The sequence below is a fragment of the Artibeus jamaicensis genome, unplaced genomic scaffold (assembly GCF_021234435.1).
Source record: "Artibeus jamaicensis isolate MK-2021 breed Jamaican fruit bat unplaced genomic scaffold, CSHL_Jam_final contig_384, whole genome shotgun sequence".
NCBI lineage: Eukaryota > Metazoa > Chordata > Mammalia > Chiroptera > Phyllostomidae > Artibeus > Artibeus jamaicensis.
This window is the reverse complement of record NW_026521810.1, coordinates 10,802,337-10,824,950: the sequence shown is the minus strand read 5'-3', so window position 1 is coordinate 10,824,950 and position 22,614 is coordinate 10,802,337. Positions and strand designations below refer to the sequence as shown.

The 22,614-nt window shown below is 39.1% G+C and overlaps 1 protein-coding gene across 1 annotated transcript in view; it reads left to right on the top strand.

The window, feature by feature from the left end:
• Positions 1-223: 223 nt before the first annotated feature.
• The window catches only part of STARD7 (StAR related lipid transfer domain containing 7), a 28,318-nt gene continuing 5,927 nt past the window's right edge, over positions 224-22,614 (top strand). Inside the window, exons 1-6 of the mRNA XM_037146161.2 lie at positions 224-528; positions 9,046-9,254; positions 9,596-9,645; positions 10,949-11,059; positions 11,148-11,230; positions 11,648-11,747. Of these exons, the coding sequence (XP_037002056.2) occupies positions 224-528; positions 9,046-9,254; positions 9,596-9,645; positions 10,949-11,059; positions 11,148-11,230; positions 11,648-11,747 (858 nt within the window). The remainder of the gene's footprint in view (positions 529-9,045; positions 9,255-9,595; positions 9,646-10,948; positions 11,060-11,147; positions 11,231-11,647; positions 11,748-22,614) is intronic.

Here is a 22,614-nt window from a genome sequence, read left to right as displayed (position 1 = left end):
CCCCCGACACTATTGAGGAGCCTGCGCCGACCGCCCGGTTCCCGACACCGGCCTACGAGCGCCTCCTGCAGCGGTCACGGAGCACCTCCTTTAAGGAACCCTTTCTAAGTGGCTGCTGCAGAGAGACATGACGGGTTCGGCGCCGGCCGAGTAGGAGACTCGGAGGAAGCTGTGAAGTCCCTCCGTATTCGTTCCTCCTCCATCCCAGGAGCTGGGCAGAGGCATGTTCCCGCGCAGGCTGGCGGGCGCGCTGGCGGCGGCGGCGGCGCGCGCTGTACCGCGGAGTTCGGGCCTGCTCGCCCTGCTAGCCAATCAGTGTAGCTTCGTGACGGGTCTGCGCGTGCGGCGCGCGCAGCAGATCGCGCAGCTCTACGGCCGCCTCTACTCGGAGAGCACGCGCCGGGTCCTCCTCGCCCGCCTGTGGCGCCGGCTGCGTGGCCGCTCGGGCCATGCCTCGGCTGTGATGGCAGCGCTTGCTGGCGTCTTCGTGTGGGACGAGGAGCGTATCCAGGAAGAGGAGTTGCAGAGGTAGGCCCCTCGGGAAGGTCGCTACCCGTCGGTGGTGGCGCGGCTCTGGCGGCGAGGGCGGGACCTCGAACCGGGGTCCTTACCCGGTCCTGTTTTACGCAGCGGTGGTGTAGCTGGATCCGGTTTTAGCAACCTCTGCTTTTCTTAGTTGCCTCTATGTTCTATTTGTCGGGCTAAAAGTAACAGGATGTATAGGATAATGTAGAGGGGAGATTTTGAATGGGGACCAGAACCCTAAAGAAATAGCATTTTTAAAAATAGATGCTGAAAGCACGTACCTGCTGCTATTGTTCGCATAATCTTTAACCAGAAAGGTGCAAATTCAAGACTAGTTGCAAGTTTGACCTAAGGGAATAGACAGGCAATTTAGAAAGTGACCTCATTCCGAGTGGGACTTGATCAGAAGTGCCAAGAGAGCTTTTGTCATTGTGACTCTTGTGGCAGAATGATGACACTTAAACCTGTAAAACTTGTCAGTGTTTTGCTACTCTAACTAGGACTTTGAAGGTACTATTTTATTAGGCTCTGAAAGCATGCCGTCATCATCAAAACCCCAGTGTGGAAAGTATGGAATTATTCATTGATTGAATTTGTTAATCCGTGTCTCCAAATTGGAGTCCTTACAGTTTTCAAGGTTTCCCAGAGAAACCCTTTCTAGAGAAACCTTGCTTCAGCTCTTTCTTTACATTGTCTCTGTATTTTTTTTTTTTTGTAACAGATGCCGTATGCTTAAACTGTTCTCTCTCTCCACACCATGTACACTGTGTCCCTGAACTCTGAAACTGATTTCAGGAACCTAGAACGATCCCCCTCCCCCAACAAATGCCATACAAGTTTATTTATTCCAGACATTTCTTCTGTTATTCCACATTTTTGGTTTGGTTGAAAGTGAAGTACAGGCCACAAAGTTAACATTGTGGCCTGTCTGGAGGTGTAGCACCCAGATGTCAGGCATATTTTCGCAACACTGTGAGTTTTAAGTAAATGCAAATTTTTCTTAAAAACTGTATCTTTAAAAAATTACTAAAAAATATCTCAATACTTTTTGTAGCAGGAAGAATGACTAGTTTATAGATGCAGTTTAAAGCCATAACCGCCAACAGTCTTACTCACAAATAAGTTATCAAAGCATGGTAGTTTGCCTAGTTTCTGTTGGCATTCTTTTGTTATTTGTCCATTTTTTTTTTCTGGCGAAATAGACTCAGGTGTAAAGAATTAAAACTTTTAAATTGAGAAATTATCAGTTAGCCTTTTTAATTTTCATTCTGTGTTTTTGGTGATAAAACAGCCATGTTCCACATTGAAGAAGTTTGAGGGGGAAATTCCCATTCTGATTTGTTTGGAGAAGAGGAGAAAGACCAGAAAAGGGCTGTTGGGTACAAGAGAGGGAAGATGTATGGGGGCTGGGAGCTGAATGGTGTTGAAGCCTAGAAAGTAGATGACATTCTTTGGTTTATTTCACGTGTTTTTTATGGAGATATGTCCTGGAGTCTCTGTTTAGTAGGGCTCCCATTTGCAGGAGCTAGAGCAGAAAATAAGCTAGGAAATCAAAGCGGTAAACATTTGAGTTAGTAGTCACTCTCCACTGGGGCAGGAAGATGAGACCAAGTCGTGCCCGGGCCCAGTATTCATTCCATTTCCCTCTCTTTTGCTTGTTTCTGATATCCGGGAGGCAGTCGAAAGTCTTGGTTCTAATTCAGCTCCTAAAGGGGTATTGCTATGTGTTAAGCCGCTTGGGAATTTCTGAAGCTTAGATGGAGGCCAGTCAGAACACCTGCTGTGCTTTTTTGGACCCTCCACAGGGTTGTTATAGAGCATGCCCTCATTTGTACAGTTCATGCTTAAAGTCAGTCATATACTTAAAATTTGATGAAGTCCATTTCGAAGATTTTTTCAGACTTTATTTTTAGAAAGAGGGGAAGGGAGAGAGAACCAGAGGGAGAAAAACATCAATGTGTGGTTGCCTCTAGTGCATTCCCCAATTGGGGACCTGGCCTGCAACCCAAGCATGTGCCCTGACTGGGAATCAAACCAGCGACCCTTTTGTTCTCAGGCTAGTGCTCAGTCACTGAGCCACACCAGCCAGGGCTTAATGTCTGTGTTGATAGGGAGGAAAATAATATGCTATTCAATTATACCTTGGTTGTATGGTAGTTTGTTTCATAGGTCTTCGATAGCTTGTCTTTATATTTTATTCAATACAGTATTCTGGGTCCAGGTTAACTTTTTTTGCTTGGTGTTTTTTTCTGTTTGCGTTAACAGAGGCACTGCCTCTGAGAATGCCTCCTCATAGCTAGCTTAGAACACCTCCGATCTTTTTTGTTCTAGTGAGATGATTTTGGGTAGCTTCCATGATGGAACACAGTTAAATTTCCTCACAACAAGTGTATTTCATTGTTAAAGGAAGAAGAGAATAATTATCTTGTGACCCTTAATTCACAGCCTTTGGTTCTTATGTGCTGTTTCTATACCAACTTTTACTAGTATAGACTAATTCTACGATTGCTGTTCTTATTAAAAAAGGTTGCTCTTTGAATGTGTGCTTTACAGTAGCATGTTTTTTCTAATGTTATTTGAGTTCCTATTCAGAATAAAAAAGAGTAACCTTGCTTTATATTATCTTCTGTTTAATGACATCTTAACAAATAGGATCTTACTAATCTAGCAACAGGAAGAAAATTTGAGAAAAGAAGGATGACCGGTGTAGAAATCAAGTCTAATGCTTAGTCTAGTATTCTTCTTCAATTGGCTTCAATTAAACAAAATCACTTCAATCACTATTTTTGGTGCTACCTGGCATTCTGTAAGCCCAAGGCAAATTTTACGGAAAAATACAATAGTAATTTAGTGCTTTGGAATACTAAGAAAAAATTACAGAAATAAAAAGAGGAAATAAGATAAATATGAAAGGCTAAGGGAAATGTTCCATTAATCTCCCCTCTTTTTTAAAAAGTTATACTTCATTGCTCTAGAAATTTTAGGAAATGAGTGGCAGTAAAATTTCATAACGGAAAATTGGCTGTTTTCTCATTTTTGCCTTTTAGGGCATTCCGAATACTTTCAACTTCAGTATGCTATTAACTAGGTATATAATCAATGAAAATCCTTTTGACTTAAAGGAGTTTTTTAAAAACCATTGTCACTTGATTGTATTTTATTGTTACAGTCTTCTATTATCAGAACTACATAAAAGCTGACTTGAACTTTTTGAGCTTGTCTTCACAATTTTACCATTACCCAGTTGGCCCAGAATTGTAGTTAGCTGATGTCCTATTTCTAGGTGTGTCCCATAACAGTTGTACTTAAAAGTCTCTAATTTTGACAGTAATTTGGAATTTGAGGAGGAGATTATGTGTAGTGAGTCGGTTGTCTTTCTAAAATTGCTGACTACAGGGATGGCTTTATTTGAATCGTTTTTGAACCTATGTCAAGCTCTACAGAGGTCAGGACCCCCTGGATGAACCATACATGGTTTTACTGATTATTCTGTTTTCTTGGTTTATGCCTTCAATTTCACTAGCTCTCCATCTAGCCTTTCTCAGATATTGAACTGACTTCAGTTTGGGAGAAAGGGAAGCATTGACTGTCTTGATCCTCTTACTAATCTGTTGGTTGTGTTACTATTTTGGGAGTAATCTCTTTTGTCCTTCTTTCCTACTACTTGTTTACGTCTGTTAGATAATAGGTTTAGCCCACCCTGCCCAAACAAGATTTGGCACAGCAGGCTACAGAGATGTGTGGTGAGAGATTTTTCCTTCCTTTACCTATAGGGTAGTGAGTGACTTTGTGCACCCGGTCTGTTCTGTCAGCATTAGCAATTGAGACCTTTCAGAGAGGTGAACCTAGGGAGATGATCATTTACATTTTCATGATGCAGTCTTGCTCCAGGATTCATATTGTGCTATTCAAAAAATGAATATTCTTTACAAGACATTTCTTGTCCCCTTTAGGAACTTAGCCTCATAATTTTAATTAAGGCTGCTTATTGCTCTTAATTATGTGAGTCAGAAGCTCTGTACCACTTTGAGCCCTTGGAAACCATTAAAAGTATTGCTTGTAGTCATATAGTTTAATTTCCTTAAAACCTTATTTTTCTGTAATTTAGTGAGCCTCTGATATATTAATAAAATATTCCTGCCCCCTTCATTATGTGATAAGGATGACATTTGAGAGTGGTGCTTATTTTTAATTAAAGGATACTTAACTAGTTGTGAAAATGCTGTGAATTGGTGCCATGTGATGCCTGACTTGTTCTTTGAGCAAATCTAGCTATGGTTTTGCTTTTGCTCTCTCTTCTGCAAGATCTTATTGCCTACTCTAAAGTTCCTTCCCTATTTCTGTAAGTGTTTGCAGTGGTGGCAGTGAATCCTATTTTGCAACTTTTAATTCAAATTAAAACTTTTCTAAATTGGTTAAGCCTTTTCATCAGAATAGTAGTATAAAAAAAACTGATATTGGTTAATTTAAGACAAAAAGGAATTAATCAGAAAGGTGTTAGGTCACTCAGAGCATTGGTAAGGCCAAAGTACAGGTTGGCCAACAGAACGGCCAAGACCAGCTATAGGAGTAATGTCCTCAGGACACCGTTGGTGGTTTTTGTTTCCCGTACATCAGTTGTACTGCTGCACCTCAACTCCCTCAAGATCACTGAGCGTAATCTTCAAAAGATCCTGTGCCTTTCTTATTTCCTCAGGATTCAAGTCTCTACCAGAGAAGGGGGCCACATCCCACCTATTCTGGGAGTCTCCCCAATTGTAAAAGTTTTCAGGCAGCCAGAACAACAAATTTCCCCCTATGTAAATATTTTCATCTAACTCCAAAGTTTAAAAATTGAGAGAATTGGAATTTTAGTGCTAATCGAAACCTTCAAGAAAGTGTCCTCACTATCTTATGCAAGTCATTTTACCAGTAAAATGACTTGCATAAGATAACACAGATCTCTACATTCAACATCATTTTGTATCTCTGTAAACTTTTAATCTTGGGTTACCAGTATTACTTTGAATTTTTGACTTTTAAAGCACTGTATTAATGTAATCTTTTAATAAGAATTTGGATTATTGAGGCCTACTTTCACATTCACTTATTTGCTCAATTTATACAGTAAATAAAGTGTTAAGCGTCTAATGTTTACCAGACACTTGATAGGAGCTGGGAATACAAATGCACAATAACGGGATTTGGGGCCATTGGGAAATTCATAGTTGAATAAGGGAGACAGTTAAGTGTGCTGTTTCTGTAGAAAAAAGTAAATGTAGTAAACGTATATGGATAATTGTAGTAATTGTATATGGTTAAATATATAGTTAGCCTTGAGGATTTTTTTAAAGGTCAAAGAGGAGTAAAAGGGCACTTCAGACGGAAAGTGTCAGTAGTTGGTATTTTCTTTGTCTTGGATCATAGAAGAATTCTTTATGACATTGATAGCCAACAGTCTGTACCCCTTTCCAATGGAAATATCCTCTCTCCCCCAGAATAGCCCAATTCATTGTATTTTATTCCCACTCTCTTTTATTCATACACAAAAATCCCTAAATGGTATATAATGACACAGAGTATGATATGTGTTTTGTTTTGAATGTTTTAAAGCTTTATGAAGTCCTGTACAAAATACTAACAAACTGAATCCAGCAACATGTAAAAAAGGATTATACACTATGAACAAGTGGAATTTAACCCAGAAAAGCAACATTAGTTCATCATATAAAAATCAATTTAATATACCATGTTAATAGAATAAAGGACAAAAACCACATTATCTCAGTAAATATGGAAAAAGCATTTGACAAAATCCAACCTTTTGTGTTTAAAAAAGAAAATATTTAACAGACAAAGAATAGGAGGAAACTTCCTCAGCCTTATAAAGGGCGCTATTAAAAACACTGCTGACAGCATAGTTAATAGTGAAAGGCTGAAAGCTTTCTCCCTAAGATCAGGAACAGGACAAAGATGTGTTCTCAACCACTCCTGTTTAACATTGTAATGTAGGTACTTGCCAGGGAAATCAAGCAATACAAGAATATAAAAGGCATCCAGATTGGGAACGAAGTAACACTATGTCCATTTGAAGTTGACCTGACCTTGTATATAGAAAATCATAAGGAACCCACAGGAACCTATTAGAGCTAAGAAATGAGTTTCACCAAGGCTGTGAGATACATGATCAGTATTTAAAAATCATATTTCTATGCACTAGCAATGAATAATCCAAGAATAAAATTAAAACAGTTCCATTTATAGTAGCATCAAAAAAATAAAATATTAAGGGATAAATTTAACAAAAGTGAATGACATGGTAAACTGCAAAAGATCATTGAAAGAAATTTTTAAAAACATGAATGGGAAGATATTCTGTATTCACGGGTTAGCACACTTAATATTGTTAAGATGACAATACAAGCCACAGCAATATGTAAATTCAACATTATTCCTATTATAATCATAGGCTGTTTTGTAGAAATTTCCATGTAAGTAAGGCAGTACTTACATGGAAATGAAAGAAAGCCAGAACAGTCAAAACAGTTCTAGGGGGGCCAAGGTGGGGGGGCAGGAGACAGATTTGGAGGACTCACCCTTCCCAATTTCAAAAATCACAATAATTAAGATGATATGGTACTGGCATACAGATGTATAAATTGTTGAAATGAAATAGAAAATTTAGAAGTAAACCCTTACATTTATGGTGAATTAGTTTTTAGCAAAGGTGCCAAGACAGTTCAATGGGGAGAGAACAGTCTTCAACAGATGGTACTGGGACAGCTGGAGATATACATGCAAAATAATGAATTTCGACCCCCTGCTTTACATCATACCCCAAAACAGATCAAAGACCTAAACTAAAACTCTTGGAAGAAAATATCGATGTCAGTCCTTAAGACCTTGATTGGGCAAAGGTCTGATATAATACCAAAAACAATCAGAGCAATCAGAGAAAAATTAGATTAAATAGACTTCATCAAAATTAAATTTTTGTGCATCAAAGATCACTAGCAAGAAAGTGAAAAGGCAACCCACAGAATGTAAGAAAATATTTATAAATTGTATATCTGGTAAGAGATTCATATCCAGAATATATAAGAACTCTTTACAGTTCAACAATAAAAGTCAACTCAATTTAAAAATAGTGAAATATTTCAATGGATATTTCTCCAAAGAGACACAAATGGCCAATAAGCACTTGAAAATGTGCTCAACATTATTAGGGAAATGCAAATTGAAGGCCACGTGAGTTACCACTTCATATGCATTAGGGTTTCTAGAATCAAAAAGATGGACAATAAGTGTTGGCAAGGGTGTGAAGCAGTTTGAACTCTCATACATTGTTGCTGTGAGTGTAAAATGGTGCAGCTGCTTTGAAAAATAATTTGGCAGTTCCTCAAAAAGTTAAACATGACCCAACAAGTCCATTTCTTAGAATCTACGAATCTACACTAGAGAACTAAAAACCTACATCCACACAAAAACTTGTTCACAAATGTTCAAAGTCATATTATAATAGACAAAAAGTGAAAACCTAACTGTCCATCATCTAATGAATGGATACAAAAAATGTGTGTCCACACAATGGAATATTATTTAGCCATTAAAGTGAATAAAAACAACATGAATAAGCCTTGGAAATAGATTAAATGAAAAAAGCCAGGCACAAGAGATCATAGCATATGATTCCATTTATATGAAATGTCCAGAATAGGTAAGTCCATAGAGACAGTAGGTGAGTGGTTACCCAGGTCTGTGGGGACGTAGGAATGAGGGGTAACTGTCGCTAAGCATAGGTTTCTTTGGGGGATGATGAAAATGTTCTGGAACTAGCAGTGATGGTTTTACAACCTGGTGACTATGCTAAAAAGCACTGAATTGCATACAGTAAAAGGATGATTCTTATGGTAGATGAACTACATATTTTTAAAAGAGGCAGAAAAATATGTAAATACTCTTATAATGTACTAGGAAGACAACCCAACTAAAAATAGGCAAAAGGTATTAAATGACTGTTCATATTCATAAACCTTTTTTTAAACAATTTTTTAAAAGATTTTATTTATTTACTTTTAGAGAGAGGATAGAAACATCAGTGTGTGGTTGCCTCTTGCTCACCCCAAACTGGGTACCTGGCTCACAACCCAGGCATGTACCCTGACTGGGAATCGAACCGGTGACTCTTTGGTTCGAAGGCCAACACTCAATCCACTGAGTCACACCAACTAGGGCTGATTCGTAAACCTTAATAGTTAACATTTGAGGGCTAATTTACATATAAATTTATTTAATTTTTACAACCAACCTTTGAGGTAGGCACTATTATTCCCATTTTACAAATTAAGTAATGGAGACTAGTTAGGTAATTAAATATATTAATGACTTTTTGAAGTAGGAATCAGATTGTGGACCTCGTGTTTTTATTCACTTTGTGCTCTTTTAAACCTGTTGTTCTTACGCAGAGCTTTGTGCGGACATGTCACTTCCCAAGGCTGATGCGAACCACCTGCACCTGCCTGTTGTTTTGCTCCTTTTCAGATCCATTGATGAAATGAAACGGTTGGAGGAAATGTCAGCTGTGTTTCAGAGCCCTGGGGTTGAGCGCCACCTGCCAGAACCAAAATCCCAAACAGAAGGGAGTGAAGATTCAGGGGTCAGAGAGCAACCATGGGAAATGGTGATGGATAAGAAACACTTTAAGCTGTGGCGGCGCCCTATTACAGGCACCCATCTTTACCAGTACAGAGGTAAACCCAGCTTGGCTGCTTTGCAAGTGTGTTCCGTGGTTGCCCACGTGTGCAGGCCTGGCATTCCTCATGTTCTCCATAAACGGTTCTGTTCTGGCTGTTTCTCAGGAAATTTGCCATGTTTTACCGTTTGTTGATTTTCCTCTTCTAGATGACAAGTGTTACAGTGTCTTCTTTGCTATACTTTGCTGTAGGGTGTCTTTGCTGCCCCAGTAAGACTTCTAATTTCTGAATCTGCCTTTAAGATTTGTTAGAACTATAATTGAAATATAGTTAAATGATAGGAATAGGTGAGTGATAAGAGTATGGCAGACATCCATGATTTTTACTTGTCATTCTAGTTTTTGGAACCTACACAGATGTGACACCCCGGCAGTTCTTCAATGTTCAGGTGAGTACGTTTTTCTTCCTGCATTTGGAGCCTCTAAGCCTGGAAATTCACTTAACCGCCATCCACGTGAATAATTTCTCTGATTCAGAACATCCATCTATCTCTGTTCCCCCTCATCTCACGTTAAATCGCACCTGGGTAAACATTTGACTTACATCTTTGTCTGCGGGGGATGAGACCAGTTTTACCCCTTTAATAGCTAGTTGATGACTGTAACTCCCACTGTAATGTGCACGTGCACTTCCCTCACAGGCTGGTGGAAAGATCGGACAGAGGGTTGTATTTGAATGCTTCAGTGTGTTTTACAAGGATTTGTAGTTGTTTTTTCCCCAAACAACTTGAGGTTAACTTATATACTTGACCCTTTATTTTAGAATCCTTAGGTATGTATATACTAAAACTAGACGTATTCTCTTAATTAACCATTGTGCCATTAATCAAAGTTGGTAAATTTAACATTGATGCAACATTTACCGTACATATTCTGTTTATATTCTAGTTTTATATATTGACCCAATAACGTTCTTTGTAGCTTTTTCCTCATTAGTATTGGTTCAGTCAGGAGTTAGTAATTTGAAACATTTCCACAGTGAAGGTTTTTTTTTTTAAGGAGAATGAAGTGTCTGTTCAAAGACTGCTTTTGTCCTTGCAGGGACATGAAAAGTGGCAGCATGACCATCCAGAGTTTTACAGTGAAGTTTCCCTCCTGGATTGTCTATTAGTTTTGCTGGGCCTTCAGTAACTAGTTGATGATTATAACACGCACTATAGTATGCAAGTGCGCACTTTCCCTACACACTGAATTTTGTCAACTTACATTGCATTTTTGTTGGTTTGGATGTGTCTGATAGTGTCCTATTTGGAAGTTTCTTAGTTACTAGTGATGTTAGAAAAATTTATAAGTAAGCTACTTGAATTTCTTTCTGTGAGGTATCTGCTCATTCTTTTGGACTTTTTATCTGTTTAAAACTTCTTAGAATTGTTTTACCCTTACACATTTATATCACCATCTATTGTATATTCCCCAGGCATATCTGTTATATAGTTGTTTTTTTCTTACACCGTTCTTTTTGGTTTTTCTTTTTCTCATTAATAATTCACTCTCAAGGTAATGGTATTGGCCTACAAGAAGAGATTTTAAAAGGCTCATCTGTAGTTGCGAACACAGCCAGGTCTTTCACAGGGCAGCACTTTTAGATTGGATCACTGGGTCAGGAAAAGTCCTTGGGTCAGAGGCCCAAGCCTCTGGAGAAGGCTTCTACAGCTTTGTTTTAAATCTCTTGGATGCTTTCTCTTTCCCTAGCTGGATACAGAGTATAGAAAAAAGTGGGATGCCCTGGTAATCAAGCTGGAAGTGATTGAGAGAGACGTGGTTAGTGGTTCTGAGGTTCTTCACTGGGTAACACATTTTCCTGTGAGTATTTTTACTTCTGGTTTTATTTTTATCACCTCCCTGTGAGGCACAACAATAATCCTGCTCCTTTTTTTTTTTTTTTTTTTAGTATCCAATGTACTCACGGGATTATGTGTATGTTCGGCGGTACAGTGTGGATCAGGAAAACAATGTGATGGTGTTGGTGTCACGGTATGTACGGTTACCTGGGGCTCCTGCTGGGTTCTGTTTGCTGCGTCCTTCATTCATGTGTGTCTGTGGTGGGTTTGAATTTTCTCTCTGCCCTTATAAGGGAGCCTAGGCCCCATCTATCCCAACTGGAACATGAGATTGAAGGGATATAAGCTTTTCATTAAATAATTTCTTCAGTTTATTCATATTGATAATTTTAAAAAGAAGTGCTGTCTTCAACACAAAACTTTGTGAGCTGGGAATTACCAAACGAACTCACTTTCAGAAGTTACTTTGTATTCATTTGTCTTGGTGACTCCTCTGTTGTATTTTATAAGTGCCATGTTTTTAGATTTTCCTTTTAACTTTAGCTCCTATGCTATTTATGCTGTTTTCAAGTAGACATTGATCAGTTTCCTTAACTTTTCTCTTTGCTAGTGCTGTGGAGCACCCTAGTGTGCCTGAGTCCCCGGAATTCGTGAGGGTCAGATCATATGAATCCCAGATGGTTATCCGTCCTCACAAGTCATTTGATGAGGTGAGTTTTATATCTTTTAAGAGGTAGTGTGTAATGGTTTTGGAATTTTCTCAAGGAAGGCCTTTATCTGGAATGGGGAGGGTGTGGGTTGCTGTAGGATAGTGGTTCTCAGAATCCACTGGAGCTTGTTCCAGTACAGTGCTAGGCTGTGGCCTGAAAATTTGTGTTTTTAATAAGTTCCTAAGTGAGGCTGATGCTGCTGGTCTGGGGGCTGCACGTTGGGAACCCCTGTCATAGGCTGATAGGCCTGGGGCATCCCCCCTTGACAATGTCCCATGTGTCTGAGACGAGAAGATGATAGCCTCTGATTCATTAGCCTGTGGCTAGCAGCATTCTTTAGGAACTAGAGTGAGTGCTTTTCCAGTCACATTTCACCGCAATGGGAAGGGCATTCGTGTATATAACCTTTCTAGACTTGTGCCTCCTTGTAAAATGAGAGGGTTAGGCCAGTGATTTTCAACCTTTTTCATCTCATGGCACACCTAAACTAATCACTAAAATTCTGTGGCACACCAAAAAATATGTGTTTTGCCGATCTGAAGAAAAAATAGGTGTAACTTTGATTCATTCACACCAGGTGGCTGTTTTTGTGTTGGCTGTTGTCATTTTTTTTTTTAAAGATTTTATTTATTTTGGGAGAGGAGGAAGGGGGAGAGAGAGAGAGAGAGAGAGAGAAACATCAGTGTGTGGTTGGCCCCTCAGGCACCCCGTCCTGGGGACCTGGCCCGCAGCCCAGGCATGTGCCCTGACTGGGAATCAGACCAGTGGCCCTTTGGTTTACAGTCCAGCACTCAGTCCACTGAGCCACACCAGCCATGGCTGTTGTCATTTTTTATTTGACACTCTTAAGGAAAAGAGATCGGTGCCCTGACTAAATAGTCAAGTATTGCATGTTTTACAAATTCTTGGAGAACACCAGTTGAAAATCGCTGGGTTTAGATTAATGCTATCTGCCTTCTTTAAAATTTTATGACTTCTGCCCTGGCTGGGGTAGCTCAGTGGATTGAGTGTGGGCCTGCAAACCAAACGATCGCAGTTCGATTCCCAGTCAGGGCACATGCCTGGGTTGCAGGCCAGTTCCCAGCAGGGGACGCATGAGAGTCAACCATACATTGGTATTTCTCTCCCTCTTTCCTTCCCTTCCCCTCTAAAGATAAATAAATAAAATCTTTAAAGAAAAAAATTATGACTTCTTTGAGAATGTTTTCTCCCCTCAGTGGGGTGTTATGTTGTTGTTTAGCCAAGTCTTTGTTGAGCATATAAATTGATTCTAGTGGTTGCTCTTTGTAGTTCTGTCTCACTATGTATTTTTAGTACATGGGCTGCCAAATCAAGCACCTGTTCCATTTTATAATGGCACTTTTTTCTCCCCATCACTTGTTTTAAAGCTGTATGAACTTTGTTCTTTAGTATTTGGTTTTGTTGTTTTCATCGGGTTGTTGTATTTATACCCCCTGGACTGGGACTTGTAAATAAGGCAGAAATTGTGGTTCACCCCAGTCCGTGTGGTGTTTGCCTCTCCTTTTATTTGGAGATCCCTGTGTTTTACCTCTGAACTGTTTTTAGACAAGTATTTTTCAAACCATGGCTTACTACCCATTAATGGAGGAGAAAATTAGTTTAGTGAATTACTACCAGCTTGACAAAGGAAAAGAGTAAGTAAAACAGTAGAAACTATTTGAATGTAAGCGTATTTCATGAGACTTTTGTTTGTTTGCATAATGCGTATGAGCACGTCTCTGAGAGAAGCTGGGAGAAGGAACTGGGTCGCAGCGTCAAAAGGATTATTTACAGTGTGTTGTGGTTAAAAAAATGTTTGGAAGTCCTTGCTTTGGAAGACAGAAAAGCAGTAAGATTGCTGTTGATGTCACTCTCTACTCTCTCTTAGGAAGGGGAGTCTAGATCAGGCTGGGAACAGTGTGGGAGGCAGACCTAAGGCCCTTCTTTCCTTTATGCTGCTTTTGAAATCTGAATTTTGTCCATATATTTCTATTTGAAGAAAAAATGACTTGAGCTCCAGCATTGCTGTCTTCAGAAACTGTGGGCATAAAACACCTAAAGCATAGTGCAGCACCTGGCAGAGTGTTGCATCTAGTAGGCACCCAATAAATCATTTCTTTAGCTGGGGTGAGGGACACGAGGAATTTTCCGTATGATTCTCTTAGTTTATTTGTGGCATGCTCTTAACAAAAATGTAAGGCTTGAGTTGGTTTTTGTGAAAAGGCAGGTGGACTCTATCTAGAGGAAACCAGGAAGGGCATGGTAGAAGGCGTGGTTCAACCAGAGACGAAGATAAGAATGAGCCCTGTGTGTGTCCAACACTGCATAGAAAGGAAGGCAGAGGATAGTGGGAGTGATGGATTACACCGACGTATACTAAGGGTACTAGAAAAAAGCAGCCGAGTTTGAGCTGAGAAATGGTGTTTCATTTTACTTTTTACTGTGGATGATTAAAAATGTATATGAAAGGTAAAGAATTAGTGACAACCTGATGTATCCATCCCAGCTTCAAAAGACATTAAAACTTGTTTTATCTGTGCCCTTTCCTACTCCCCTGATTATTTTGAAGCCAGTCTAGCTTTGGTATAGAAGAACCCATAAAAGAGCCTTTCTATAGATTTTTCAGTGTTTATCTCAAAAGAGATTTTTGAAAACAATAAATAATCCCTAATATCAAGTATCTAGTCAGAGTTTGAATTTTCCCGGTTATCCATGAGGGTTTTTTTTAGTTGGTTTATTAGAATCAGGATCCAAATATTCAGACATTGAACCTTGTTCATACTATGTCTTTTTTACAGAATTTGCTATGACTAATATTTTATTGCCTGTTATGTGGATGATACCTTCATATTATCAGATATGATAATTCTTACAACAACTCTGTGAGGCAGACATTATTTTACAGGTTAGGGCACTGAAGACAGAAACTTAAAGGATATATTTGATTTTATACATCTGTGATAATAATGGTCACCATTCTATATAACGATAGCCCCTAGTGCTTTATATGTCATTTGTTTCATTACAGTGCTATGAGATAGGTATTAATGTCATTCCCAATGAATAGACCAATGAACCATGTTCATTGAAGTTATTTCATCTGCTCACAGTCACACAGACAGTAAGTGGTAGGAGCTTAGTTTTCAGTCAAGGGTAAAACTGACCTCTAACGCCAAATACCAGCCGGCATTTATTGTCTATTCTGGTAGTGGTAGAGTCACAGATTGAACCCACATCCTCAGAATCCAGAACTGGTGCTCACTTTGTACCTCTTGCTAAGACACCTCTACTCTCACCAACAACTGTCAGCGTGTTTTAGTTCTCCATCTGGCACATGATTGAATGAATTAGGCTGAGAAAAAAGAGAGAAAAATGAAGGTTTATGTCATTCTCGTGCTAAACCATCAGCCTCAGAATAACTGTTTGTACACTGAATATAAAGTTGCATTCATAAGAGTATAAGTCCTCAGGTATCTAGAAGAGAATATGTCTAATTTTAAAGGAAAATTACTTTTAATATTTTTGACACTCAGTATTATTTAATATTAGTTGTGGGTATACACAGTGGTTAGACAATCATATAATTTATAAAGGGACCCTCTCAGTATTTCAGGTACTTACCTGGTACATACATAGTTATAGTATTATTGACTATATTCTCTATGCTGTACTTTACATCCCTGTGACTATTCGGTAACTATCAATTTGTACTTTCACTCTCTTCACCTTTTTTTTTATTGTTGTTTAAGTACAGTTGTCTGTATTTTTCCCCACCACTCCCTCGCACCCCAGCCATCCCCACCTCCCTTTCCTGATCCCACCTGCCCTTGGTCTTGTCCATGTGTCCTTTATAGTTTTCCTTGAAAACCCTTCTCCCTTTTTCCCCCATTATCCCCTCCCACCTCTCTTCTGGTCACTGTTAGTTTGTTCTTTATTTCGATGTCTCTGGTTATATTTTGCGTGCTTGTTTGTTTTGTTGATTAGATTTCAATTAAAGGTGAGATCATATGGTATTTGTCTTTTACCGCCTGGCTTATTTCACTTAGCAGAATGCTCTCCAGTTCCATCCATGCTGTCCCAAAGAGTAGAAGTTCTTTCTTCTGCTCAGTATTCCATTGTGTAAATGTACTACAGTTTTTTGATCCACTCATTTGCTAGTAATGGGCACTTAGGTTGCTTCTAGCTCTTGGCTATTGTGAATTGTGCTGCTATGAATATTGGGTGCATAGATTCTTTTGAATTGGTGTTTCAGGGTTCTTAGGTTTTAATCCCAGCAGTGGAATTGCTGGATCAAAAGGCAGTTTCATTTTCACTTTTCTGAGAAAATTCCATACTGTTTTCCAAAGTGACTGCGTCATCTCTTCACCTTTTTTGTTCAACCCTCCAAACTGCCTCCCCTCTCACGACCATCAGTTTGTTTTCTGTGTCTATGAGTCTGTTCCTGTTTTGTTCATTTATTTTGCTCTTTAGATTCCTCATATAAGTGAAACCATGTGGTATTTGTCTTTTTCTCTGACTTACTTCACTTAGGAATAATACCCTCTAGGTCCATCTGTGCTGTCACAGATGTTAACATTTAATTTTTTATGGCCATGCGTTGATACATGTACCACAATGTCTTTATCCAGTCATTTGTTGATGGTCACTTGGGTGGCTTTCATATCTTGGTTATTATAAATAACACTGCAGTGAACATAGGTTTGCTTATATTTTTCCCTCTTAAATTAGTGTTTTGGGGTTTCTTCGGCTATATACCCAGCAAGGGAATTGCTGGGTCATAAGGCAATTCCATTCTTAATATTTTGCGGAACCTTCGTATTGTTTCTCACAGTGACTGCACCCATTTGTATTCTCACCAACAGTGCGCAATGGTTTTCTTTTCTCCACATACTAACACTCGTTTGTTGATTTATCGGTGATAGCCATTCTGACAAGTATGAGGTGATATCTTATTGTGATTTTAATTTGCACTTCTGTGGTGATTAGTGACAGTGAGGTTGAGCATCTTTTCATATGTCTGTTGGCTCTCTGTATGTCCTCTGAGTGGAGAAGTGTCTATTCAGATCCTCTGCCTATTTATTAATTAGATTGTTTTTTGGGGTGTTGAATTGTACGAGTTCTTTATAAAGTTTAGGTATTAACCCCTTATCAGATATATCATTGGTGAGTATCTTCTCCCATTCAATGGATTGTGTTTTCATTTTGTTGATGATTTCCTTTGCTGTGCAAAATTTTTTTAGTTTGATGTAGTTTCATTTGTTTATAGTTGTCTTTTGTTTCTGTTGCCTAAAGAGATATATCAAAAAATATATTGCTAAGAGAAATGTCAGAGTGTACTACCTGTGTTTTCTTCTTGGAGTTTTATGGTTTTAAGTCTTACAAAGTCTTTAATCTGTTCTGAGTTTATTTTTGTATATGGTATAAAAAGGTGGTCTAATTTTACTTTTTTTTTGCATGTATCTAATTTTTCTAACAACATTTATTGAAGAAACTGTACTTACCCCAGTGTATGTTCTTACCTTTGTCCTACATTAATTGATCATATAGGCATAGGTTTATTTCTGGGCTCTCTTTACTGTTTCATTGATCTATTTGTCTGTTTTTATGCCAGTACCATGTTGTTTTGATTACTATGGTCTTGTAGTATAGTTTGATATCAGATGTAATACCTCCAACTTTGTCTTCTTAAGAATGTAATGACTATTCAGGGTCTTTTGGTGTTCCATACAAATTTTTTGTTACAGTTCTGTGGAAAAACACCATTGGTATTTTGATAGGGATTGTATTCAATCTATAGATTGTTTTGCATAGGATGCACATTTTAATGAAATTTTTCTATCCAAGAACACAGTGTATGCTTCTGTTTATTTTGTATCTTCAATTTCTTAATTGTCTTACAGTTTTCTTAGTACAGTTCTTTTACATCCTTGGTTGAATTTATTCCTAGATTTTTGGGGGCGGAGGGGGTATTTTGTGGTTTTTTTGATACAGTCATAAATGGCATTGTTTTCTTAGTTACTTTGATACTTCTTTATTGCTGTTTAAAAATGCAGCTGACCCTGGCTGGTGTAGCTCAGTGGATTGAGGGCGGGCCTGCGAACCACACAATCGCGGTTCAATTCCCAGTCAGGGCACATGCCTGGGTTGCAGGCCAGTTCCCAGCAGGGGACTCGTGAGAGGCAACCACACACTGATATTTCTCTCCTTCTCTCCTTCCCTTCCTCTCTAAAGATAAATAAATAAAATATTTTGAATAAAAATGCAACTGATTTCTGGAATATTTTGTATCCTGTTACTTTGCTGAATTCATTTTTCAATTCTAGTAGTTCAATGGAATCCTTAGGATTCTATATATATATAGTATCATTTCATCTGCAGATAATGACAGTAACAGGTTTTACTTGTTCCTTTCCAATTTTAATGCCTTTTATTTCTTCTTGTCTGATTGCTGAGGCTAGGACTCCCAATTCTATATTGAAAAAGAGTGATGTAAGTGTATATCACTTGTTCCTGATCTTGAGGAAACTCTTTTACTTTTTCCCTGTTGAGTATGATGTTAGCAGTGGGTTTGTAATATATGGCCGTTATTATGTTGAAGTGTATTCTATTCCCACTTTGCTGAGACTTTTTATCATAAATGTGTGCTGATTTTGACAAATTCTTCTACATCTGTTGGTACAATCATATGGGTTTTTTACCTTTCATTTTGTTTATGTTAGTTGATTTCCGCAAATCAGTTTTGAACCAGCCTTACATCTTTGGAATGAATAACACTTGATTGCAGTGTATGATCTTTTTAATGTATTGCTGAATTTGGTTTGCTAATATTTCATTGAGGATTTTTGCATCTGTGTTCATTAGGAACATTGGTCTATAAATTTCTTTGTTGTGTGTTTTTGGAATCAAGATAACATTGACCTCATAAAATGAGCTTTGTGAGTCTTCCCTCTGAAATCTTTGGAATAGTTTGAAAAAGATAAGTGTTAATTTTTTTAATGCTTGGTAAAATTTACCTGTGAATCTGTCTGGTCCAGGACAGGACTTTTGTTTGTTGGAAGTTTGTTTTGTTTTGTTATGTTTTTTATTTTGTTGGTTGTAATCAGTTCAGATTTTCTGTTTTTTCTTGATTCAGTTTTGAAGATTGTATGTTTATAGAAATTTATTTCCTCCAGATTGTCCGATTTTTTGACTTACGATTGTTTGTAGTAGTTTCTTGTAATCCTTTGTATTTCTGTAGCATCACTTGTCACTTTTCCTTTTTAATTTTATTTATTTTGGTTATCTCTCTCTTTTTTCCAATTCTTACCTGAGGACATATTTTCATTGCTTTTAGAAAGAGTGGGGAGGGCCCTGGCTGGTGTAGCTCAGTGGATTGAGCACGGGCTTGCGAACCAGACAATCACGGTTCGATTCCCAGTCAGGGCACATATCAGGGTTGCAGACCGGTTCCCTGCAGGCCACTTCCCAGCAGGGGATGCATGAAAGGCAACCATACATTGATACTTCTCTCCCTCTCTCCTTCCCTTCCCCTCTAAAGATAAATAAATAAAATATTATTTAAAAAAAAAAGAGTGGGGAGAAAAACATTGATTGAGAGAGGCATCAATCGGGTGCCTTCTTTTACGTGCCCCGACTGGTAATCAACCCACGACTCTGGTCTGTGACGCAACTCTTCCAACCAGCTGAGTCCAACCAGCTAGGGCATGTCCTCTTTTTCTTGATGAGTCTGATTAAAGGCTTATCCATTTCCCTTGCTGTTTTTCTGTATTTATTTTTAGAGAGAGGGGAAGGGAGGGAGAAGGAGAGAAGCATCAAATGTGCCAGAGATATATTCATCAGTTGCCTCTTGCAAGCTCCCAAGTAGGGGACCTGGTATACAACCCAGGCATGTGCTACCCTGACTGGGAAACAAACCTGTGACCTTTTGGGTTCTCAGGCCACCAGTCAGTCCACCGAGCCACACCAGCCAGGGCTAACCCATTCATTGTTAAGTGACATGTTATTTAGCCTCCATATTTTTATGCGTTTTTAGTTTTTTCTTGTAATTTATTTCCAGTTTTCATACCATTGTGGTAGAAGAAGATACTTAATATGATTTCAATCTTACATTTTTGAGACTATCTTTGTGACCTATCATGTGGTATGTAACCTGGAAAATGTTCCATGTGCTCTTAAAAAGACTGTATGTTCTGCTTTGGGGTAAAATGCTCTGAAAATATCAATTAAATATACCTGATTTGATACTTAAGACTGCCATTTCCTTGTTGATTTTCTGTCTGGAAAACGTATCCATTGATGTCCATGGGTGTTAATGGCCCGTACTATGATTTTATTACTGTCAATCTTTCTCTTTTATGTTTATCAATATTTGCTTTATATATTTAAGTGCTCCTATGATGGGTGCATAAATGTTTATAAGGGTTATATCTTTGTTGGATTGATCCCATTCTTTTTATGTAATGTCCTTTGTCTCATTATAGCCTTTGTTTTAAAGTCTTATTTTTGTCTGATACAGGTGTTTTTTTTTATTTCCATTTTCATGAACTATTTTTTTCATCTGTTTACTTTTAGTCTATGTGTGTCTTTTGATCTGAAATGAGTCTCTTGTAGGCAGCGTGTATATTGGTTTGTTTATCCATTCAGCTACTCTTTGTCTCTTGATTGGGGCATTTAGTTCTTTTATTTTATTTTATTTTATTTTTACTTAAATCAATTATTGATAGGTATATAGTTGTTGCCATTTTAGTATTCATATTTATGTTCCTCTTTTTTCCTGTTTCTTAAGAGGTTCCTTTAACATTTCTTATAATACTGCTTTGGTGGAGACGAAGTCTAGCTTTTTTCTTTCTGGGAAACACTTTATTTCTCCTTCAATTTTAAATAATAATAGCCTTGCAGCTTAGAGTAGTCTTGGTTGTAGGTGTTTGCTTTTCAACACTTCGAATATTTTATGCCAATTCCCTCCGGTCTGAAAAGTTTCTGAGGAGAAAGCTGTCTTTCTCTTGCTGTTTTTAAGATTCTCTTGTTGTCTTTAACCTTTTCCTTTGGGCTCATTTTGTTTGGTACTCTGCACTTCCTGGCCTTTTATGTCTATTTCCTTTGCCAGGTCAGTTACGTTTTCAGTCATTATTTCTTCAAATAGGTTTTCAGTCCTTTGCCCTTTTTCTTTTCCTCTCGGTATTCCTATGATGTAGATATTGTTACATTTGACGTTGTCCCAGCTCTCCCTTAATCGATATTTTTTAAAATTCTTTTTTTGTTGCTCTGATTCAATGTTACCTGTTACCTGTCTTCCACATTGCCAGTTCAGTCCTCTGCTTCATCGTCTGTTGTTGATTCCTTCTAGTGTACTCTTCATTTCAGTTATTGTATTCTTCATCTTTGACTGGTTCTTTTTATGGTTTCTTTGTCCTTTTTTTATGCTTGATATCTCTTTGTTGAAGTTTTCACTGAGTTCATCTATTCTTCCCCTAAGTTCCTTGAGCATCCTTATAACCAGTGTTTTAATATCTTTCTCCTCGCCCCCCTCCCCAATAGATTTCTTGCCTCCATTTCATTTAGTTCTTTTTCTGGAGATTTCTCCTGTTCTTTTATTTAGTGCATGTTTCTTTGTCTCCCCATTTTAGCCACTTCTTTGTGTTTGTTTCTGTTTTAGGGGGGTCTGCTATCTACTCTTGGTCAGGTAGGTGGCCTTGTAGAGTGGTATCCTGTGGGGCTCAGTGGTGCAGTCTGTGGTCACCTGAGCTGGGTGCTTCAGGAGCGTCCCTTGTGTTGGTTATGTGAGTCCTTCTATTGTAGTTGAGTCTTGATTGCTGTTGGCACGTCAGTGGGTAAGGCCTCAGGCTGGCTCCACCACAGTGTGTGAGCTGCTGTGCGGGGGCCGACCCCAGGAGCTGGAATTTGTGCAGCAGGGTATAGCGCCTGCCAGACCTCCCTTTGAGTGTGTTGCCTGTGTAGCTTACTGGGTTGTGCACTCTTGGTCTGAAGCCAGCCAGTAGAGTTTATTAGGCTAAAGCAGATTAAGATTTGACCCTGCGAAGGAAGGGCTTAGTATGGGAAAGGTGGCGCCTGTCAGGCATGCAGGAAGACAGCCCTTACCCTGAAGCCACACCACTCATTCTCTACATGTGCGTGTTTGGTACCCACCCCACCCCAAGCCTATTCAGAATTCCGTGAGAATTTTTCCAGTAAGGGTGGTTGCCTTGGGCAGAGCCTCAGGGTGTAAAAAGACTGTAATGTGAACCCATGCTGGTTGCAGCTGGCAGAGCTTACAGCCCTGTGGGAGTTGGGTAGGGCCAGGCCTTGGAAGTCGTTGGGATAGAGCTAGTGTAGCTCCCCAGGCTAATGCAGTGTGATAGGAGTACTTGACCCAGGAAAGAAGGCATTCCCGGGTGGTTTGGGAGAGGGACTCAACAGGGACATTAGTGGCTGTCCTTCCACCCCTATCCCCAAAGCCACACAACCCAGTCCATCCCTGTGTGATACCAGCACCCTCTGAGCTGCTGCCCCTCTGGAGCCCAGGATGAGTGCCTGTGAGTGAGATTTTAAGAGGATGACTGAGTTTCCAGCAGCCTTTAGGTACTGCACTCAGGAGGACGGATTTCCTGCTGATTTTCCCGGCCAGATACTATGTAGGCTCTTCTTAGTTAGCACTGCTCTTCTGGGCCAAGGAGCCTCCCTCCCCCCCATGGGGTGTAGATCCTTTGATCCTTGGGGAACCTCTAGTTTAGATCCTCAACTGCCACACATGGTTGTAGGGCCAGCCCACCTAGCGTCGCTGCTCCTCCTATCAGTCTGGATGTAGTGACTTCTGTATATTCCTAGTTATAGGACTTCTGTTCAGCTAGTCTTTAGATGGTCATCCAAG